This window comes from Castor canadensis, chromosome 4 (assembly GCF_047511655.1).
Source record: "Castor canadensis chromosome 4, mCasCan1.hap1v2, whole genome shotgun sequence".
Taxonomy (NCBI): domain Eukaryota; kingdom Metazoa; phylum Chordata; class Mammalia; order Rodentia; family Castoridae; genus Castor; species Castor canadensis.
In genome coordinates this window covers 65,594,663-65,616,995 of record NC_133389.1, presented here as the reverse complement: position 1 = coordinate 65,616,995, position 22,333 = coordinate 65,594,663, and the positions used below count along the sequence as shown (strand labels likewise).

The 22,333-nt window shown below is 42.3% G+C and overlaps 1 protein-coding gene across 1 annotated transcript in view; it reads left to right on the top strand.

The window, feature by feature from the left end:
* The first annotated feature begins 780 nt into the window (after nucleotides 1–780).
* Nucleotides 781–22,333, top strand: part of Afg3l2 (AFG3 like matrix AAA peptidase subunit 2) — a 35,664-nt gene continuing 14,111 nt past the window's right edge. Inside the window, exons 1-10 of the mRNA XM_020178975.2 lie at nucleotides 781–1,077; nucleotides 5,220–5,319; nucleotides 5,726–5,803; nucleotides 8,032–8,138; nucleotides 8,275–8,427; nucleotides 9,412–9,486; nucleotides 13,238–13,362; nucleotides 15,265–15,538; nucleotides 17,111–17,248; nucleotides 21,021–21,174. Coding sequence (XP_020034564.1) covers nucleotides 961–1,077; nucleotides 5,220–5,319; nucleotides 5,726–5,803; nucleotides 8,032–8,138; nucleotides 8,275–8,427; nucleotides 9,412–9,486; nucleotides 13,238–13,362; nucleotides 15,265–15,538; nucleotides 17,111–17,248; nucleotides 21,021–21,174 — 1,321 coding nt within the window. The 5' untranslated portion in view covers nucleotides 781–960. The remainder of the gene's footprint in view (nucleotides 1,078–5,219; nucleotides 5,320–5,725; nucleotides 5,804–8,031; nucleotides 8,139–8,274; nucleotides 8,428–9,411; nucleotides 9,487–13,237; nucleotides 13,363–15,264; nucleotides 15,539–17,110; nucleotides 17,249–21,020; nucleotides 21,175–22,333) is intronic.

Here is a 22,333-nt window from a genome sequence, read left to right as displayed (position 1 = left end):
TCTCCACACTGCCAGTTATTTATGAAAATGCCCAGTCAGCAGAGTGAGTTGTCAAAATCTTAGAGTTTTGCCACTGTGACAGGTGACACATGCTACTAACATTTTTAATCTTTGTTCTTCCAGCGTTTCCTGTGTGTTTAGGAATTTCTGGTGCCACCTTTCAACCATCCTCCAGCTTCACTTCTGCCTTCGCCATTCCTCTCCCATCATAACATAACTTATGTCACATAGACCATTGGCAGAGGTCACCACCCTGCAGTTATCGCGCCAAATGATGAGGTCCTTTCTCTTTGAAACAGCTCCCGATGGATTTTCGTTATGGCATTTAGCTCACTGGTTTAGGATTCTTTGCGTTGCCTTCTGAGGAGTTAGGGATGTATTTTGGAGCCAGGTGTGGTTACTGCGCCTGTGATCCCAGCATTGGGGAGGCCGAGGGAGGAAGATCAGCCTGGGCTACATAGGAAGACCTTGTCACAAAAAACCGTGCCTGTAGTGAGTAGGCGCTTAGTATCAGATAAGTGACGAAAGAGCGCATGCTAAAGTGTCAGTTTCCAGTACTGGGAAGGAAGGGACGTTTTTCTTTTGCCTGAGAGCCCGGCAGCCTTCATTGTTTCCTGCTAGCACCGCCTTCGCCCGCAGACCCCGCCCCCTCCATCCCAGTCCCGCCCGGGCCCCGCCCACTACACTATACGCTTCACCCACTAAGCCCGGCCTCCAGTCCTGTCTGGGGGCGTGGCCGGCCTCCGAGAGGGAACGTCAACGTCAGCACGCTGGGGCGGGGCCGGCGGCCGTAGACGCACGCGTGGGGAGTGGGGGTTTGCTGGTGAGCCCGGTCCCGCTGCGCTGCTGGCTGGTAGTTCCTCGAGAACCGAACCAGTTCCCAAGGCTGCGGGTCGCCGGCCACCCACAGCAGCAGCCGCGCCAGCCCACGCTCCGGGGCGAGCGGGCCGCGCCGCGGCCATGGCGCACCGCTGCCTGCTGCTGTGGGGCCGGGGCGGCTGCTGGCCCCGCGGCCTCCCGCCGCTCCTCGTGCCCGGCAGCGGCGTGGGCCCCAGGGGGCGGCCCTGCCTCCGGACGGTGAGTCCCGCGTCCTCGCTCCGGCCCCGGGGCCCGCTTCCGGCTCGAGGAGCGGGCGTCAAGGTCACCGGCCCAGCGCGGCCGCAGTCGCGGGCCGGCCTTTGCGAGACGAGGGCGGCGTGCGCGTTCCTGCTGCCTTATCCGGGTTCCCCGAGATCGCCTGTCAGGCATCCCCTGCGTGTCGAATTCGTGATTTGAAAACACGCATCCCTAGTAAAGACGACCTGGTGCTTCAGCGGGGCAGCTTAAACCTGTAAAGGTCACAGCGCGGCTTTGGTTTTCCTTCGTCGCGCCTAAGTGACGTTGGAAAACCAGGAACGTGTTGTGAGGGTGGGCGGCACCGACATGGTGCAGTGGAAAGTTAGGGTTCGGAGTCAGGCCACTTCACTTCTGCCAGCCTCCGTTTTCGCATCTGTTGAATAGGGCCATGGCTAGCACTGGGAGACTGTCACCTGATACCAGTAAACAGTGTCAGAAACGCCATCTCCTTTGCGTAGGGACTATATATGTTGTATAACAGCGCCCATCGTGAGGAGGCTTCGCTAATGGTGATAACCAGCACTATGTGGGGCCACACACAGGATCTAACACATTTTTCTGAAGTGATGCCGGTGTGGGCAGAACCATGCGGTAATCTTTCTCAAGTAAAGTCATGCATTGATTAGTTGGCATCATGTATATTTCCCTGATAGAGCTTTTTGCTGGTTGTCAACTCTGCTTTGGTTTTACTCAGTGGTACATAGCGTGATGGTGGAGGCCCTGGGCTCAGTCATTGGAACTGACCACTTACAGACCAGATACCCTGAAAACTTAGCTCAGCTCCCTACCCTTAGAAGAGGGAGATGATAGTACGGTGGTTTCATTATCTGTCGGGGATCCGTTCCAGGACCCCCCTCAGATACCAAAACCTGCGAATGCTGGGAGTAGCATGTAATCCATGCACATCCTCCCATATACTTGGTTTTTGGGTTTTTTTTTTTTTTTTTTTTTTTGGCAGTATGGGGTTTAAATGGCAGGTGCTCTGCCATTTAAGGCACACCCACAGCCCTTTTTGGTTTAGTTAGTTTTCATGGAGGGTCTTACATTTTTTGCCCAGGCTGGCTTGGATTGGGATCCTCCTGCTTAAGCCTCCATCGTAGCTGGGAACACAGGCACATGCTGTCACACCCACCTTTTTTGTTGAGATGGGGGGGGTGTCTCTCTAACTTTTTGTCCCATATGGCCTCAAACTGCAGTTCTCTTGACCTACAGCCTCCCTAGTAATTGGGATTACAGATGTGAGCCACTGTGCCTGGCTGTTTTTGATTTTGAGATAGGGTCTCTATGTAACCCAGGCAGGCCTCCAACTCTTTCTGGGTCTTTCAAGTGCTGAGATTATAGGCCTACACCACCATGCCTGTCTCTCCCATATTCTTTTGCTGTTGTTGCAGTGCTGAGGCTTGAACTCAGGGCCTACACCTTGAGCTACTCCACCAGCCCTTTTTTTGTGTTAGGTATTTTCTAGATAGGATCTCTCAAACTATTTGCCTGGGCTGGCTTTGAACTGCAGTCCTCCTTATCTCTGCTTCCTGAGTAGCTAGGATTACAGGCATGAGCCACTGGTGCCCAGCACTCCCATATTCTTTAAATCATCTCTAGGTTAGTTGCAGTACCTAATATAGTATAAATGCTATGGAAATAAAATAGTTGTTATACTATAGTGTCTAGGGAATAATGACAGGGAAAAAGATGTCTGCTCAGTACAAATGCAGTTTTTTTCCTGGGTATTTTTAATCCATGGTTGGCGGAATCTGAGGCTATGCAACCATGGATAAGGAGGGCTGAAGGTACTTGACATTATGATTCTTACTTTGAAGCTCCTTGTCAGTCTTGCATTTACTACTTAGTTCTCTTCATCTCTTTCCTTCTCTATGGGCCTTTTTCAGTTTCTTGCCGTGCATCCATTTTCCCACTTTACCTTGCTCTGATGCCTTTTCTTTTGCAGCTAGTGGCTATTGGATTCAGCCATACAGTGGACAGACTCTGCCTTCTGAGTTTGCAGTTTTTATGGCACGAATGTCATGTAAGATGCCTACCTTTTGAGTGGCACTGTTCCTGTGAGTCACCAGTACAGAGATACAGGAAGTCCTTTGAGTTGGCAGCTGCAGTGGATTGGTTAGGGGGAGGGGTGTCCGTGACACACTCCCTAGTACTGGGTACGTCCTCCTGGGCATTACTGCGCTGCCTGCAAAGGAGTCTCAGAAACCAGGTTTTTCCTTAGGTTTATACTAGTAAACATGAGATAGAAGTACTGTTCAAGTTGAGGTCCCTGGGAAAATGATTTGGATGTCATTTGGATGTTGAGATAACAATTTCCACATTGTCAAATATAAATGCTAATCCTCTAAAATGGGATGCTGTAACTTCAGCTTTGTGAGTTGGTATCCATATTAGTCTTTGAGTGGTAGACACCCAGGGCTTGAATTATTTATGCAGAAGAGAAAAGTTCTGTTGATTCCTTTGTAGACAACAACCTCAGTGAATGTGGTGTGATTATTATTGCCAGGAGTATTCCATGGCAGCATTAGAAAAGAGAGGTAAATATTTATGCAGTGTATACAGTGTGCCTAGTTCTGTACCAAACTTCACGCTGATAGAAAGATTTGCCTTACTTTGTGATGTAAAGAAACATTTATATTACGTCTAAGCTACCTAGTTCCAAGTACAGTTGGCTCTCTATATCCATGGGTATCCTTGTGTACTGAACATGTACAGACTTTTCCTAGACACAACAGTATAACAAATATCCACATAATATTTACATTGTGTTAGACATTATAAGTAATCATTAAGTATAGCGACATTTCCTATGCCATTTTATATAAGGGTCTTGAGCATCTGCCGATTTTGATATCCAGGGGGACCTGTATCCAATCCCTTGTGGAAACCTAGGGATGACTATATTTCAGGTTTTGTGTTGTTATAGTTAGTATACTAAGTGTATTGTAACAAATTTGTTCCCAGGACTTTCTTCCTCGAGTTTCTTAGGGGGTAAGAACTTCCTGATTCCCCTTTGGACTTCCTACTGCTAGACAGCACCTGGCCTGGAGTAGATGCTCAGAGCATGGATGTGATTTGTTGACTTGCCCAGCTTTGATGACATTTTAATCTATATCCTTAGTAGATTTGGTTTTGGAAAAAACTTTATTCACTTATGATAGATTTTTTTTTTTTTTCTTTTGGTGGTACTAGGGTTTGAACTCATGGCCTGTGTTTGCTAGCCAGGCACTCTTCCACTTGAGCCATCCTCACAGCCCTTTTGCTTTAGTTATTTTTCAGATACCAGGGCTGGTCTTTGACCACCATCCTCTTGCCTATGGCCTCCTGTGTAGCTGGGATCACAAGTGTGCACCACAATGCCCAGTTTATTGATTGAGGTGCTAACTTTTTGCCTGGCTATCCTCAAACCTAAATCCTCCCTGATCTCTGCCTTCCTGGGATTGCAGGCATGCGCCCCCCTCAGGCATGCTGGGCATGTGCTCTCCCACTGAGCTACATCCCTAAACCAAAAACAACTTCATAGCTACATATGTTATATAAAGTAGAACTGTACCTGTAATGGAACTTGTAAAACCATGATTCTCATCAGGACAGTCTGTCAAATATCTTTAAGAAATTTCACTAGTATGAGGATTATTAGTGAAGTTTGGCCCCAACTTTGTTCTCATTGAATTGAAATAAAGTTAGTAATATTCTTGTTAGTGGCACTGGCCTATGATTTCTTATAAATACCTTAAAGTATAGACTCTAAAAATGAATCAGTGTGAAACAGCAGATTTTCTGTGTCATTTCATCTTTTGAATTCTGAAAATTAGGTAGACATTGCTAAAGAGAATGTATTGTCAGATAATTATAATTGGACTAACTTTGAAGTATTTTTACCTTGTGGATAACAGTGCATGTCTCCTGGTTCTGTTGCTAGTATAAGGTGCCTAATGCCAGATAACCTTGGTGCTTCCTGCAAGGAGTCATTTTGTGCTAGTTTATGGCCACCTGTGGAAGGGAGAAACATTTCATCCACTTTAACATAAAAGGAAATGAAATGCTTGTACATTTTTTATCTTGATGTAGTCCTCATCTTTTATTTTTATGTCATATTGCAGCTTTATCAATATGCTACAGCTCAGGCAACAACCAGCAGAAATTCTCTTTTGACAGATGTAATTGCTGCTTATCAAAGATTCTGTTCTCGACCTCCCAAAGGTAAATGCGTAGGCATGACTGTAATGCTCTACATTCTTGTTACAGAGATTTGTCCTCTACTGGTATTTACTAAACAGGTGCGTAGGTTTAGTTTCAGAATGACTCTTATCTTCTGTCTTCTCCTGTACCTACTCCCTGACCTCCAATTACAGCAATGAAAATATGTCACCTTTACTGTAACATTCTTATAGATGATGAAGTTGCCATGCAAGGAAGCTTTTTTCTTTAACATTCTTGGTTGCAAATTGTATTCTTTAGACTGTGATGTACTTCTTCACAACAAAGTTACTTATAGCTTATGCTTTTTAATGATATGGCAGCTACTTTAAAAACAACACACACACAAACAACACACACAAAACCTGGTGAATTTTAATTTGAGCCTTTTCCTTTTCTTTTCTAACAGGATTTGAAAAATACTTTCCTAACGGAAAAAATGGGAAAAAAGCTAGTGAACCTAAAGACGTTGTGGGAGAAAAAACAGGTATCTTTAAAAAGATTATTTTTGAGCTTGTTGTTTTCCCCTAATAAGTGGTGGGTATAGCTCCACTCAACAGAGGAGTTATCAAAAGTCAGCTCTGACCCTGGAGTTTACAAACACACCCATAGTTCTGTAGTCCCTGTGTTTCACTTCACCTTAATTTTCTGTGTGTATTTCCTTTCATTTTACAGATTGAGGTAATTTAAAGTTACCTGACAGATAATTGACTGATTAAGATTCTTTGGTAGATATATCTGACATAATTTAAGCCATTGAGAAAAGTCTTAGGGAGCCTAACATATTCAGCTTATTTGACATGTGTTTTGATACAGTGCAGTGTTTTAAAGATTGTTGATGAACCGTAACTGAGTCCTATCTTATCTTAGGGATTCAGAGAGGGTGGATGGGTCACTGTGTGGGCTCCAAGCCTCCTATCCACATTTCATATGCTAGCACACTGCTTAGCATATATTGATGTTCAACTGGCTCCCTTTCTTTTTAGGGAAATGTAAGGAAAAATATAAATCATCCCCTGGGGGGGTGTTGGTGGTGATAGTGTTTTGGTGGTGATGGTGGTTTTGGGAATGGAACCCAGGGCCTCACAAATGCTCAGCAGATGCTCTACCACTGAGCTACATGCCCAGCTCAGCCCTTGTTTTTAAATGAACTTGTCATCTAGTTGGAGAGACAAGTATATGCTCAGCAAAGGAGTGAGAGTGAGGCTGGGGAACTTGGGGAGGGAGAAGCACTAGTGTGTACTGACAAATGACCCTGAGGCTTTGGGCTGGAGTGTTGGTGACATGGGCAGGTGCTACAGGGTTTTTCTAGGATGTGGTTGGTAGTCTGAATTTTGGTTTGGGGACAGATTAATGATAATGGGTCCACTTTGTGAACACAGCCTGCCTTTCATGTAAATACTACCTTTTCCCAGAGCAGTTTGGAATATTGTCACCCATTTTGTGCAGTGTGCCATCTCTGCTTTCCAGAACTATGCCTTGTTAGAGGTGGGGTGAGGCAGTGCACAGCACACCTATCTCCGTACATAGCACATGTGGTGGGTGTATCATGAAGCCACAGTGTCATGTAACTACTGGAGATGACATGTGCCCATAGGCTCTCCTCCTGCTGCATTAGAAGGGTTGCCTCATGGTAGTTAGCAGCATTAGAATGCTGTTTGTGGGTCATAGAGTGGATGGAGATGTGGCAAAAGGAAGGAAGATGTCACTGATTGTGTTAGTTTCTTAAGGTTACCAATACAAAGAGTTAAGTCCTTGGGGTCTTAAGCAACAGAAATTGATTGTCTCATTGTTCAGGAGGTTAGAAGTCCAAAATGAAGGTGTGAGCAGGTTGATTCCAAGAGCCCTCTTTGTAGGCTTGTAGGTGGCCTTCTTTTTCCTGTCTCTTCACATCACCCTTCTTTATGTATGTGTGTGTCTGTATCCAACTTTCCCCTTTTTGTAATGACACCAGTCCTATTGGATTAGGGTTCATCCTAAGATCTCTTGACTTGATTACTGCTGTGGAGACCCTATTTCCAAAGAAGGTACTGAGGGTCAGAACCTCAACCATAAAGTGCAGGGGAGGGGTGTGGACACAGTTCAGCCCATAACAATGACTAATTGCAGATTCTTGCAAACTAGTTACATGTGGGCGAGGCATTTTTTTTTGTTTGTTTGGGGCACTAAGGATGGAACCCAGGGCCTTGAGCATGCCAGGCAGGTGCTCTATTATTAAATTACACCTTTAGCCCATGGGGAGAGGTTTTTTTTTTTAACCAATTATGAAAATGGTAGTCTTCCTACAGAACAAACTGTTCCCAGTGTTTACTCTTTGGGACTGGGAAAGCACTTACTTTTTAAATTTGAATTGGGGCGCAGAAATTTGCCTGCCTGGGTTTAAATCCCAATGTTACTTTTTCACTGTTCTGTAACATGGCAGCAAGTTGCCCAACAAGTTATTGAAGCTCCAGTCTCTTCCTCTGTAACATGGGACTAATAGTAACATTCTTCTAGCATTTGGGTTTTCTGTGGCCATTGTAAAGCACTTTGGAGCCTCCCTGAATGTTACTGCTTTGTATTAGTATACTTTCACATAGTCTCTCAGAGTGTTGTATTTAGTAACTGATGAACACTTCAGTGTAAGTCCTTTACTGAGTTGTGTGGCTGGAAGCCTGTTGACACCCATAAAGCCTGCAGTGCTGCTGCATGTGTATGCTCTTTATTTTACGGCAGAGTCAAAACCAGCTACTACCCAGCGCTCTTCTGGAGGAGCAGGTGGCGGTGGAGGAAAACGCCAAGGCAAGAAAGATGATTCTCACTGGTGGTCCAGGTTCCAGAAGGTTTGATTTCAAACTCTGTGATTTTGAGGTTACATTTGTGATGCCACAAAAGGTTGGGAGAGAGTCATGTCTCATGTAGCATAGATCATATTGTGGCATTTCGTTCTTTACAGAAGCTCTTTCCATCTTTGCCTAGGGTGACTTCCCATGGGACGACAAGGATTTTAGATTGTACTTTCTCTGGACTGCTTTGTTTTGGGGTGGAGTCATGTTTTACTTCCTGTTCAGGAGCTCTGGGAGAGAAATCACATGGAAGGACTTTGTCAATAACTATCTTTCTAAAGGAGTAGTAAGTATCGTATGGGGTTGGTGGCTGTCATTGTTCAGAAGATGACATTCAATAGAATAGAGCAAGAAAGTGGTAAATAGTCCATGGTAAAGTTACTGTTTTCACATTGGAGTTTTCTATTGCTGCTGGGCAGGCCCACACCTAGAATCCTACTTGGGAGGCTCAGATTAGGAGAATCATGGTTTAAGGCCAGCCCTGGCAAAGAGTTCATGAAACCCCATCTCAAACAACAAATGCAGTGTAGTGCAACTGTCATCCTAGTTACATGGGAGGCTGAGATCAGGAGGATCATCGTTTCAGACCAGTCTGGGCAAAAACGTTTGCCAGTCTCCATCTCAACAGAATAAAGCTGGGTATGGTGGCATGTGCCTGTCCTCACAGCAGTGGTGGGAAGCATACACAGTATTGTGGCTGGTCTGAACAAAAAGTGAGACTATCTCCTAAATAGCCAAAGCAGAAAGGGCTGGGGGCATGGCTCAACTGGTAGAGTGCCTGCCTATTAGGTGCAAAGCCCTGAGTTCAAACCCAGTAGCACCAAAAATAAACAAATAAAATTTTAAGATGAACAAAGGACTTGAATGGACTTACAAAAAGATACACAAATGGGCAGTAAGTACATGAAAAAATGCTTAACGTCAGTAATCATTAGGGAGGGCTGGCAGAGTGACTCAAGTGCTAGAGTGCCTGCCTAGCAACCGTGAGGCCATGAGTTCAAACCCCAGCACCACCAAATATACTACTACTACTACTACTACTGCTAATAATAATAATAATCACTAGGGAATTAAAATTTAAACTACAATGAGAGACTGCTTCACACCCTAGGATGGCTACAGTAAATGAGTAAGTGTTGGTTAGCATGTACAGAGATGGTGGGAGTGTAAAACTGTATAGCTGCTGTGGAAAACAGTGTGGCAGATCCTCAGAAATTACAAGTGTTTTCTGTAAATTCATGCTTGAATGTTTAACTTTCTGAAATTCTAGGTGGACAGACTGGAAGTTGTCAATAAACGTTTTGTCCGAGTGACTTTTACACCAGGAAAAACTCCGGTTGATGGGGTAAATCATTTTATTAATTGATATGGGTTAGTTGCAAGTAACTTTTCAAATTTAGAACTGAAAAGAAAATATCCCTCATATTGCAGTAGATGTGTGTACTGAGATGTCAAATTGGGCATGCAGCTCGTGTGAGGCCCATTAATAAAAGTGAGCATATATTCATAATGCAGGTGTTGCTCAGTGTTTTGTTCTGGTTTTTGTAATCATTTTAGCTAAGATCTCAGTTTTAGTATTCTGATTTTTTTTTTTTAAAGACCGAGAAACAGTTGTTAAGGTAAAAACTGTTAAAACCTAAATTTCGGCCAGGTATGATGCCTCACTCTTGTAATCCCTACTACTTGGGAGACGGAGATTGGCAAGCTCATGGCTTGAGGTCAATCCAGACAAAAAGTTAGCAAGATATCCAGCTCAACCAACAAGCCAGGCATGGTGGTGCATTTCTGTCTTCCCAGTTATGCAAGAAGCATAGGCAGGAGGATCTCAGTCTGAAGCTGGCCCCAGGCAAAAAATGTGAGACCTTTTTTTGAAAAATAACTAAAAATAACTCAAAAGCCTACTGCTTTTAGAGTTAGGGGCGTGGTGCAAGTGGCAGAGCATCTGCCTAGCAAACACAAGGCCCTGCGTTTAAACCTCAGTTCTGGCAAACAAAACAAAACAAAACGCTGAATTGCTTATGTGTTAAGGCAGCTTCTTTCAAATCAGTTTAGGATGCTTTCTGATTGTCTCTATCCCAACCCTTTTGTGATATAACACTTGTTTTCCTAATTTTAAAATAATTTGTATTTCCTGTCCAACCAGTTTGGACTCTACTTCTAGAGACATGGCAGAAGCACTGGGTGCATTGAGGGAATTATGGAGAAGAGGGGAGACTTCCGGGTGGTATGTGCTATCTGTTCTGACCCTTGTTCCCACCCCTAGTCTCTGGGTGTCCTGCAGTCCTGCCACCCTTAGGACAGGTTTGCTTAGCCATTTTCTGGCCCTCTTGCCTGAACAGGGCATTTAATAATGCAGGACTATCTGTAAAGTCATATGGCTCTGTTATTTCAGTGATGTTCAGGAAGGTTGTTTTTCATTGTCTCTACATCGTGGTATCCATGGTTTTTAACCATGCTACTTTTTTCTCCTCAGATGTGCAGTGCTGGAGATTAAGTTGGTACTCCCTCTCAAAAGGAAGTTTGGTGGTATATATACCAGCTGTTTTGAAACACATGCCTAGTAATTTTGCTTCTAGGAATATAGCCTTGGGAACTAAGTAAGGTTGCATATAGAGATGTTTGTAAAAGGATGCCTTCCAGTACACTGCAAAAAAAACTAGAAGTAAACAGGGACCCACACCAGGAAGCGCTTATCGTCAGTGTGGTCACTGGCTCTTAGTTTCCATGCTGAGCAGGGTCCTCAGCGGGCAGTACCATCCCTAGAGAGCAATTTTGACATTGGAGGGGACCTTGTTTTCTAGTATTGATAGGCACAAGCATTGTGTATTGAAATTCATACCATTGTATTATAAATTACATTCTTTTTATTTCTCTGCTATGTCAGAGTTAAGGTTTATGTTTCAAGATCTAAGTAATATAATGTAATTTCTTGAATATAGGCACTGAAATGCTGATGATGTTTATCTCTGGGTGTTGAGGTCATGAATACTTTCTCTTTCTCTTTTTGGTTTTTTGAGACAAGGGTGAGCTACCTTGAACTCAGGATCTTCCTGCCTTAGTGTCTCAAGTGCTGGTCTTACATTTGTGCATCATCACACTTGGCTAACTTTTTATTTTCCATATGTTTCTGTTTCCTGAGTTTTCTACAGAGTATGTGTTGCCTGTTTAGTAAAAACTTTATTTTGAGCTTTCAGAAACAGACAAGATTTCAGTGTCCTGTGTTTGGAGTAGCAATGTTAACTACTGTTAACATTGTGTATGCACACAGGCCAGTCAGGTCAGTCCCACTCTATAAACGACATGATTGAACTTCTCTAAGCCTCTGTGTCATCATCTTAAAAATGCGAGCCACAGTAGTGCTTGTTTAGGGCTTAGTGCTTAATGAGATAGTTTAAATCTGTGATGGTTTCCAAATTTCAGTACACTGGAAAGTTGGTAAAACTGAGAATCTCACTTAAAACATGCTCCTAGGTGATGCCCAGACTGCTGGGCCTCCAAGTACAGACTGATGAGAGCTGGGCCTTCAGTGCAGTGCCCAGTAGATTGCAGGTGCTGAGTTGGGTTTGATCAGTCACAGGTGCTTAGTCTGTTCTGTCCGTGTTTGGGCTGTATAACCACATGAATTTTGTACCTTTGTCATGCAACAGTTTATCACCAGCTGTAGTTATATAAAACTTACTGTCCATCTTTTATTTTAGAACTGTAAAGAGTGACGTACCTGATCAGTATCACTGGTTGGTGGGAGGAATATGAGATGATATGTTGCTCACTTCTGAGTTTTATATCTTAGACTTCATGTTTAGATTTAAAAAAAAACAAAGTACTTTTTAAAAAAAATGATTGCAGGTTAAAGGAGAAGCCGTGTTCGGTGTTTACATGATGGAGCTAATGCTTGCAAAGTGCTTGGCCCAGGGTCATGTATCTAGAAAAACTCACTAAATATGAGCTGCTTTGATTGTGCAGAGGCACTGTGATGTAACATCTAGGACGTTGGCTCTGCAGAGGGACCCCTGGCTTCAGATCCCGACCTTCTACCCCCCACGTGTGACATCACTCTCACACTCTCACATTTTCTCATCTGTAAGAATCATGGCTCACATTCAGTCAGTAGACAACAGTATGACATGAAATATACTTGCCCTCTGTCTGTGGGTGCTCCACCTCTGAGTCTAATGAATTCCACAGGTAGAAAAGATTTGGGAAATAAAAATTGAATTTGTATTGAGCACGTGCAGACTTTTTTCCTGTCATTATTCCCCAAACAATAAAATGTAACATCTATTCACATAGTATTTACATTGTAGTAGGCATTGGTAGTCATCTCTAGATTTAGAGATGACTTTCAGTATATACACGTATGTAGATTATATGGAAATACTGTGCCATTTTATAGCAAGGACTTGCGCATCCTTGAGTTTTGGAGGGTTTTGGAGCCACTTCCCAGTGGATACTGAGGGATTGACTGTATTTCTGTGCTGGTTGGTAGAGTAGTCATTGCCCCAAGCCCCTCAGGTTTCTAGGCTACTTGGGAACTCCCCAGCTCTAGGGATTAGGTTAGAAGGGTAACACTGGCACAGCACCGCACTCCTGGTGTCTTTCTAATGGTGTAACTTTTGAATATCACCCCAATCCCATTTCTTAGAATGGTTCTCAAGATTGAGTGAGTTGTTGATGCGTATCAAGGACTTAGAACAATGGCTGACACTTAGTAAATGCTCAGTAAACTCAAGCTATTGCTATACCACGATAAGTTTTTAGTTTGGGATATAGACCATAGGGATATGGAGAAGAAAAGAATGCATATTTATTGATAAAAGGATTATCTCCTAAACAGGTTTTTTATTCTATTCTTTGAGCTTAGAATTTTAGAGCTATTAAGGAATATTGCTAAATAAATACTTATTTGCCCAGGATTGCCTAGTGTTCTCACAGGGTGAAAACCACAGTAAATAGCATTAAAACCAGTCTTACTGCTTTTTTCTTAATTTGTGACTCTGCAGTATTTCTGAAAAATTCTTTAAAAGTTTAACCTTGTAATGAATTAAAAGTTTTGTTTCCACTTCATTCTTAGGATATTTGTTTTTCTGTTTTTATAGCAATATGTCTGGTTTAATATTGGTAGTGTAGACACCTTTGAGCGGAATCTGGAAACTTTACAGCAAGAATTGGGCATAGAAGGGGAAAATCGGGTACCTGTTGTCTACATTGCTGAAAGTGATGGGTAAGAAGTAAATTTAAATAACTGATTACTATTTACTGCACAGTGCTTGGTTCACTTTCCTGTGTCACCAGGTGACAGGGTTACACATTAGATTCTAAAATAGGCCTTTCTCAGTTTAAAGATGAAAAAGAAAGTCATTAGTAAGTTTCCACATGGCCGATACACACTTGTCTTTATTAAGCAATGATTTGGAGTGTCAACACTTCAGTGTCCTGTCCTTGTGGGTTTAGTGTGAAGAGTCCCTTTGTGTGAGAAAGTAGTATTACTACTTTTAACTGTCATCTACATTTGTATTTCATACTTTTCCAGGGTTTTAAGTAATTCTTCCTCTCCAGAGCTGCCACTTCTCTTAGAGTTGTCTCTAATAACTTTGGGCTGGGAATGTAGCTCAGTGTAGAGCATTTGTCCAGCCTTAGTGAGGCCCTGGAGTCCAGCCCTTGGTAGTTACTTAATTTGCATTAAGTGCAGAAGTATACTCTTGCTGGTCCCAGAATAAAATTAGAAATAAATCTTAATTTTTCTGTATATGAGAGAACAAAAAGTAACCTGAAAGTTAGTGTTCATTGCACTGATGGTGTGAATCAGATTCAGGGTTTCTGGAGGACACCTATCTGCAGCCTACCTGCAGCATGTGACTCCACGTAGCTGTTGTGACAGTTTCAGTAGGCTGTGTCCTCTACCCTGATTGATCCTCTGCCCTTTTGTGATTACTTTCGTAGGCTGGTATTGAAAATTATTTCAGATTTTAGAATATCTGTATAGACTACTGGTTGACCACCCCTAATCCAAAAATTGAAATTCGGAATGCTCCAAAATCTGAAATATTCATCATGTTGGTGCTAAAAATGTCTCAAATTTCCAAGCTAGCATTGCTCATGACCTGTAAGAAGTTAAATGGCTCTGTACTATAAACTTTTATCGTCAGTGCAGGTTTTTCTTTCTCTCTCCAGAAAAAAGCCAAAGGTAGGATTTTTATGGTTCTTGCTGATTGCTCTAGCAGCATTTGAAAACTTATAATTGGCAAATATTATTATGACATACAAAAGGCAGAATGCACCTAAGTCATCCCTGAGTATCTCCCTGGAGAGCAGGTGCCATTTTGGAGGGGAATCTTGGCGTCTTTGCTGAACCTATACAAGGGTGGGCTTTGCAGCATTTCACAAAACTGACATGCTGTTAAATTACCAATGAGTAATTTGTGTGGAAGACATTTCTTTAGGTTGATGCATCCAAGTAAAGAGCTCAAATTTCTACACAGACTAACACCAGGATTATGGTAAAATCCCACTCAGAAGGCAGAAATCAGGTCAGTTGAAGTTTGAGGCCAGCCCAGGCAAACAGTTTAAGAGACCCCATCTCAACCAATAAAAAGCTGGGCAAGGTGTTATACCCCTGTCTTCCCATTTGCTCAGAAAGTGTAAATAGTAGGATCACTGTCCATGCTGGCATAAAGTGAGACCCTATTTCAAAAATAACTGGAACAGAAAGGACTAGAAGTGTGGCTCAAGCAGTGGAGTACCTGCCTAAACAAATGCGAGGCCCTGAGTTCCACCCTCAGTCCCACCAAAGAAAATAATTGTTTTAAGTGAGTAATTTGAAAGAAATTACTTTGAAACTCAGACACGATGATAGTAAATAGCACCACTGTGCATAAATGGTGGGGTAGAACTAAAATGCCAAGAAGCAGCATACATTGTTGAGAATAGGTTTGCTTTTTGATATTATCTTTGGTGAGTCTACTTCCAGTGATAATAATACTCCAAGATTCTCCTTGTGCCTCAGATAAAATATGTGGATACTTAGGTTTTTTAAAGTGAAAATGTTTGCAATTCTAATGTGAAGCAGTTTTCAAACACTTTGTTGCCAGTGTTAAGAGCATCAGTGCCGTGGTTGTCCCTCTAGGTCCTTCCTCCTGAGCATGTTGCCCACTGTGCTCATCATCGCCTTCTTACTCTACACCATAAGAAGAGGGCCTGCTGGCATCGGACGAACTGGCCGGGGCATGGGTGGACTCTTCAGTGTTGGGGAAACCACAGCCAAGGTCTTAAAGGATGAGATAGATGTGAAGTTCAAAGATGTGGCAGGCTGTGAGGAGGCCAAGCTAGAAATAATGGAATTCGTGAATTTCTTGAAAAATCCAAAGCAGTATCAAGACCTTGGAGCAAAAATCCCAAAGGTAAAGTGAACTTTAAGAAGAATAACCCAAAAATCTTTTGAGATATTTCTTGATTTCTGAAGTTGACATTTTTTGAAGTTTGATTACTTGTTTTAAGTAGCTGTTTCTCTATGCTTTCTCTTAACTTGGTTTTTACCTAATTACAGTTGTTTTGGGTCTTTCCCATGTCTCATTGCATGGTTTCGTGTACATTCCTGACAAAATTTACTTTTTCTCCTTCCTTGCTTCTCCCTCCATTCTGATTTAGATGTCTCCTCCCTTGACAACTGTGACCCCACCTCCCACCCCATAGCGTATCACACTGCTGTGGCCCATTCTTCCCTCCTCTCACAGAGGTGTGTGGGTTGCCTGCTGATACCTCCCCCTGAGGGTCTTGGCACAGGAATGATCACCTTCCTCCTTTCGGCAAATATATCCTGGCTACTATGCTAGGGTTAGGGCCTGTCACTTACGGACTTTGTACCCCAAGGGCCAGGCACAAAAATAGAAACTTCATGCTTCTTGAATGGAGCAGCTGTTAAGTATATGAATAAAATGACTCACAAAGTTCACTTTAAAGCAGTGCTTTGTAAGCCAGGTGTGGTTGGCACACACCTGTTATTCAAGCTACTAGGAGGATCGCAAGTTCCAGGCCATCCCAGGCAAAGTTAGTTCAACGTTACCTCAAAAACAAAAACAAAAGGGACTGGGGATGTGGATCAAGTGGTGGAGTGCTTGCTAAGTACTCCAGAAGCCTTGGGTCAATTCCAAGTACTGCCAAAAAAAAAAAAAGCGAATCATTTCCTTTTTCTTCATGTCCTGTTCTGTGTTTATAATTTGCTGTCACTTGCTTAGTGTCCATTCACATATCTAGGCAGAGGAAGGTAAGCAAATTCAAAAATACCTCAAAATTTTATTATAAAGGACATATCTTTTGAGCATACTCTCCACCTCCCCCCATGCAGTATTTGAAAACATGGTAGTGACATGAACAGTCAGTGGAAATAAACATTACATTCATCCATGGAGTGAGGTTTTAAGATGCACATTCATCTGTACATGAAAACCAATTTTACTGTAGAGAGTAAAAGAATTCTGTAAATTCAGAGAGTGGTGTTGTGTCTCCTTGAATTATTTAAGTAATGCTTGTTTGGTTTATTATTAGTAGTAGATTCCTAGCTAAAGCCATTCTTTTTATATTATTAGATTGAAAACCTAAAAAGGATCACTAAAAAAAAATTTTTTTTTTCTTTTTGTTATTCTTGCGGTGCTAGGGATGGAACCGGAGACCTTGTGCATGCTAGGCAAGTGCTCTACCATTGACCGACACCCTAGCCTTACGCTAAAAACCTTATAAGGGATGTACTTAAGAGTTCACCTCACATTCTTACCAAATTTTTTCAAACAAGATTGTTTCTAATAATTCTTTTCTTATTATTCTTCCTGCTATAAAAATGTTGTACCATAGTTTAACTATTTAATAAATATTCAGTGCATATCAGTAAGATTTAGAGATAGAATTATACCTTGGAATCGTTGTGGATATGTAGTTTCTAAAATTGTAACTAAATATAATTTCTTTTATATCTGAAGGGTGCCATTCTCACTGGTCCTCCAGGTACTGGGAAGACATTGCTAGCTAAAGCCACAGCTGGAGAAGCCAACGTCCCCTTCATCACTGTTAGTGGGTCTGAATTTTTGGAGATGTTTGTTGGTGTGGGTCCAGCGAGAGTAAGTCATATCCTACTCTGATGGTATAACTTTCCTATCCCCACTATTCCCCCGAGAGTCCCCTGAGAGACCTCCTGTCAGTCACTGCCTTGAGCAGGCTTTGGAGGCTGCACTTCCAGTGTGATTCCTGTGACTTCTAGCCACCATCCCCCACCCTAACCAGGATTGCAGTCTGTTACCAAAGATAATTCTAATTCATGTATTTCAAGAAGTGGCTTTAATTCATGGATTAATTTCTTTTAGTAGCAGCTTTATTGAGATACAATTGGCATACTGAAAAATTCATTGCCTTAAGGTGTATACAGTTAAATAGCTTTTAGGTAATCACAGAGTTGTGCAACCATCACCACAATTGATATTACAACATTTTCATCACCTCAAGAAACCTCAGGTCCTTTAACTATCACCTGGTCCGTCTTAACCTACTCTCAGCCCTGAGCAAATACAAATATACGTCTTGTCTGTAGATTTTCCTATTCCATCTGGAATTTTTAAATAAATAGAATCATACATTATGTGTCTGTTTTGTTTTGTATTGAAATGATATTATGCTGTGTTGCCCAGATTGGCTTCAAACTCCTGGGCTCAAGCGACCCTCCTGTGTTAGCCTCCCCATTAGCTGGGATGAGAGGCACACATCACCAATAATACGTGGCCTTTTGTGCCTGAGTGTTTTTCATGTGGCTTATTTTTTATTTTATTTTATTTTTTTTTAGCAGTACTGCCTCACGTTTGGTGGGCAGGCACTCTACCACTTGAGCCACTCCACTAGTCCCTACCTTAATGTTTTTAACTTAAATAGTAACTTTGTTTTACTTTTGAGGAATTACCAGAATTTTCCACAGTACCTGCACCATTTTATATTCCCAACTGCAGTATATGAAGGTTCCGATTTCTCCACATCCTCACCAACACTCATTACCTGGTCTTTTGATTATAGCCATGATAGTGAGTGTGATGTGTCTCATCTCCTTGATGCCTGATGCTGTTGAGTATCTCTCATCTGCAAGGTGGCCGTTTATATTTCTTCTTGGATTGGTGTCTGTTCAGATTATTTGCCTGGTTTTAAATTTTTTTATTTTGTCCTTTTGTTGAGCTGTCTGTTTTTCATATACATTCTGTATACTAACTCATAATCAAATACCTGATTTGCAGATATTTTCTCACATTATCTTTTCACTTTCATGATAGTGGAGCACAAAAGATTTTAATTTTGATTAAGTCTTAGCTCTTTTGTTTTTCTCCTTTATGTTTTTGGTGTCACATTTAAGAATCCATTATCAAATCAAGGCTGTTACCGTTTACTCCTATGTTTTCTTCTAAGAGTTTTATAGTTTTAGCTCTTTATGTTTAAATTTTTGATCCATTTTGAGTGAATTTTTTTATTAGCATATAATAGTTGTACAGAGAAATACATTGTGGTATTTACATATGTACTTACAGTATACCTTAGCTCTACCCCCTCCTTTGTTCTCCCTTTTTCCCTTCACCCTTTCTTAGAACAATTTTAACGTTCTGTTTTCATAATGAATACAAAACATCCATCATATTCCCCCTCATTCACCCTTTTCTTATGTCCACCCCCTTCCCGCTGATACCCATCCTTGGAAAAGAGCTGTTTTACTCTCCTGTCCTTTTAAATTATATATTGATGATCCAAGGGTGTTCACCTTGGCATTTAGACATGTCTATATTGTACTTCAATCAGATTAGCACCCCCTCATTACTTACTCTTCTCTATCACCATGCACCCCTATTATTTAGTAGCTTATAGTTTGAGTTAATTTTTCTATATGGCAGAAGGTAAGGGTCTCATCTCATTCCTTTGCATGTCTATATCCTGTTTTCCTAGCACCATTTGCTGAAAAAATATCCCCCCCATTTGAATGGCCTTGGTTTACTTTTGGACTCTCAGTTCTGTCCCATCGATCTGTATATCTATTCTTCTGTCAGTACCACACTCTTGATTATTATTGCTTTGTAGGTGTTGACATCAGAAGTGTGAATGTGGCTTAACTTCTACAGAAATATTTAATTTTTGCTCTTGTGTATTTCACCAGTATCTAAAGTTTTGACTTAAGAAAATACTATAAAAATGCAAAGTGCTATCACAGTAGTTTTCTACACATCAGGGTACAACTTATAGGAAAAACATTATGTCATCAGTTGATGACCAGCGTAGTTATGACGGGTCTTACCACCAGTGGCATCTTAAAAGTTAGTGGTGTAGATTGATTCTTATGGGTTTGTAAGGCAGCTAAGTCTTAGAAAAATAGGCAAGCGAAATGTTTATAACAATGGAACATGAAACCTGATACAGATAAGGGGAAGCTGAAGACTGAGGAGGAACTTTGAGTGGTGGGAATGTGGTGGTCCCAGTGGGTAGGAGATCTGAGGAGGGAATGGAGAACTAGCCATATGAGATGCTTCAGATGTATGTGGCTGGCCAGACCAGGTGGTAGGGTGGTCAGACAGGCAGCTTGAGGCCAGTTGGGTAGAGGGCACCATGGCAGGGCTGCCAAATCCAAGTGGAGCAAAAAGTAATTGAAGAGGTGACTCCTGAAACACCGGGAGCCACATGCATGTGGATATCACCTAGCAAAGAGTACCTGGCAGGGCATCAGGCCAGTGGAGTACCTCAGCAGTGAGGGGTGGGGTGCCTGGCACAGGCTGTGTGCCTCACAAGCAAGGTTTTTTCCCCAGCAGAATTACTTTGACAGCAGTTGTGGGTGGAGGGTGTACCCCAGCTTCAGCTGGCCTGGAAGGGAAGATATAAACCCCTTCTGTCCGAAAGCCTTGCAGGGATGCCAAATTGTAGTTCAGGCCAGGAGGCAAAGGGATGTGTTTGAGGGTGTGGGTCTGTTGGTCACAGATTTAGAATGGGGGGAGCAGAATTACTCTGGGAGTGGGTTCAGAGCAGTGTAGGAATGAAAATCCAGAATCCAAATGGGGCTGGTGGAGTGGCTCAAGCTGTAAGAGCACCTGCCTACCAAGGATGAGGCCCTGAGTTCAAACCCCAGTGCTGCAAAAACAAAACAAAAAACAAACAGACTCCAAGCAGGTAAGGACAACTGAGAGACTTCCGAAAAGGCGCAGGGAGGTGACTTTGCATCTTAGACAGGACGTGAGACTTATGAGGCTTCACCTTCTACCCATCTCAACTTAATGGCCTGAGGGCCCTGCTCAGTAGGACATCAGGACAAGGATGCTGTGCTAGTAGCTGTCTCTGTCTGCGGGGCTGGGGACAGGGTCACATTGCTGGCTCTGGCCTTTCCTCCCTGTAGGTGCAGTGCAAACCTGTTAGGATGCCCCTGCTCCTCAGGAAATGCCTTAGGTTTGAACTGTGAGCCCTAGAGAAACCTGAACTTTCCAACTGAATAGAGTTAGCAGACCCACTCTGTTGTATTTTTATAGGACAGAATATATAGTAGTTATTTGCTGGTGTTAGAAAAGTAGCAGATACTGCTAGATCTTGTTACACAGGATAATTTAGAGCTATGGAAATAATATTTTCATATCTTAAAACAGTCACCAAATGTCTCATCATTCACCACTTCTTGCTGTTCTTTTAAGATATGAATACTTAGTGTGAAACACAAAAAGATTGTCTTCACGGGATGGAGACTTGAACTTTAGTGGGTTTTACTTTCAACCCTCCTGCCTCATCCTCCCAAGTGCTGGGTTTATAGGAACGCCTGACTCTGAGGTTTAGTTTTCTTAGAAGCAAAATAACATTCACTTGTCAAGTGACTCTCGTGCCTCTCCTGTCAAGGTCCGAGACCTGTTTGCCCTTGCTCGGAAGAATGCCCCATGCATTCTCTTCATTGATGAGATTGACGCCGTGGGAAGGAAGAGAGGGCGAGGCAACTTTGGAGGGCAGAGTGAGCAGGAGAACACACTGAACCAGCTGCTTGTAGAGATGGATGGTGAGTGGGCAAGCCTTTCATATCTTAAACTGTACTTCCTGTTGTCTCAAACATCTCTATAATGAGAATTCCTTTTTTTTTTCTTTTTTTTGGTGGCAGTGTGGTTTGAACTCAGGGCCTCATGCTTGGTAGTTACTCTTCCACTTGAGCCATCGCACCAACCCTTTTTGCTGTAGTTATTTTTCAGGCAGGGTCTCCTGTTTTTGCCAGGGTCAGCCTCAGTCCACGATCCCACCTATGGCCAGCCTACTGCACAGTGGGGATCACAGGTGTGTGCCACCATGCTTAGTTTGTTTTGTTGAGATGTGGTCTTTCTTGTAACTTTTTGCGTAGGCTGGCCTGAAACCTCCATCCTCCCAAACTCTGCCTTGGGTAGCTGGGATTGCAGGCTTGTGTCATGGGGCTAGGACAAGAATTCTTAATGTGATACTGAGTTTAAAAAGATAAGCTGAGTACAGGTGACTCATGCCTATAATCCTAGCTGTTTGAGAGGCAAAGATCAGGAGGATGTATGGTTCAAGACCAGCCTGAACAAATAGATCGTGAGACCCCCATCTTGAAAATACCCTACAAAAAAGGATGGCAGAGTGGCTCAAATGGTAGAGCACCTGTCTCACAAGTAAGAGGTCCTGAGTTCAAACGCCAGTACCACCAAGAAAAATTAAAAATAAGTAAAAGGACATTTTCTAAGACAAACCCTTTTTAAATGTTCTTTTTTTTATTGAAATTTTTAATTGGCATATATTGTAAAAAGAGGTTTCACTGACTGTGCTATTTACATATAAGCATACAATGAACTTTGATCAGATTCACCCTGGTATTATTTCTCATTTTCATCCCCTCCCCCCATTTAAGCATAATTTTTTAACATGAGTCATTCTATTTTCATACATGTGCATAAAGTACTTCTACCATATTCTCCCCTTCATTGTCCTCTTTCACCTTCCTCCTTCCTACTGATACCCACCCCCAGAAAGACCCTTTTACATTACTGGCATTCATTTTCTTTTTTTTTTTGTACTTCTTTATTCTTACAAACATCAAAAGTGACCAATCTTCTGACTTAACGTGAGAAAAGGCAACATGATTTTTTTTTTTTTTTTGCAGTACTGGGGTTTGAACTCAGAGCGTCACTCTTGCTAGACAGGTGCTTTGCCAC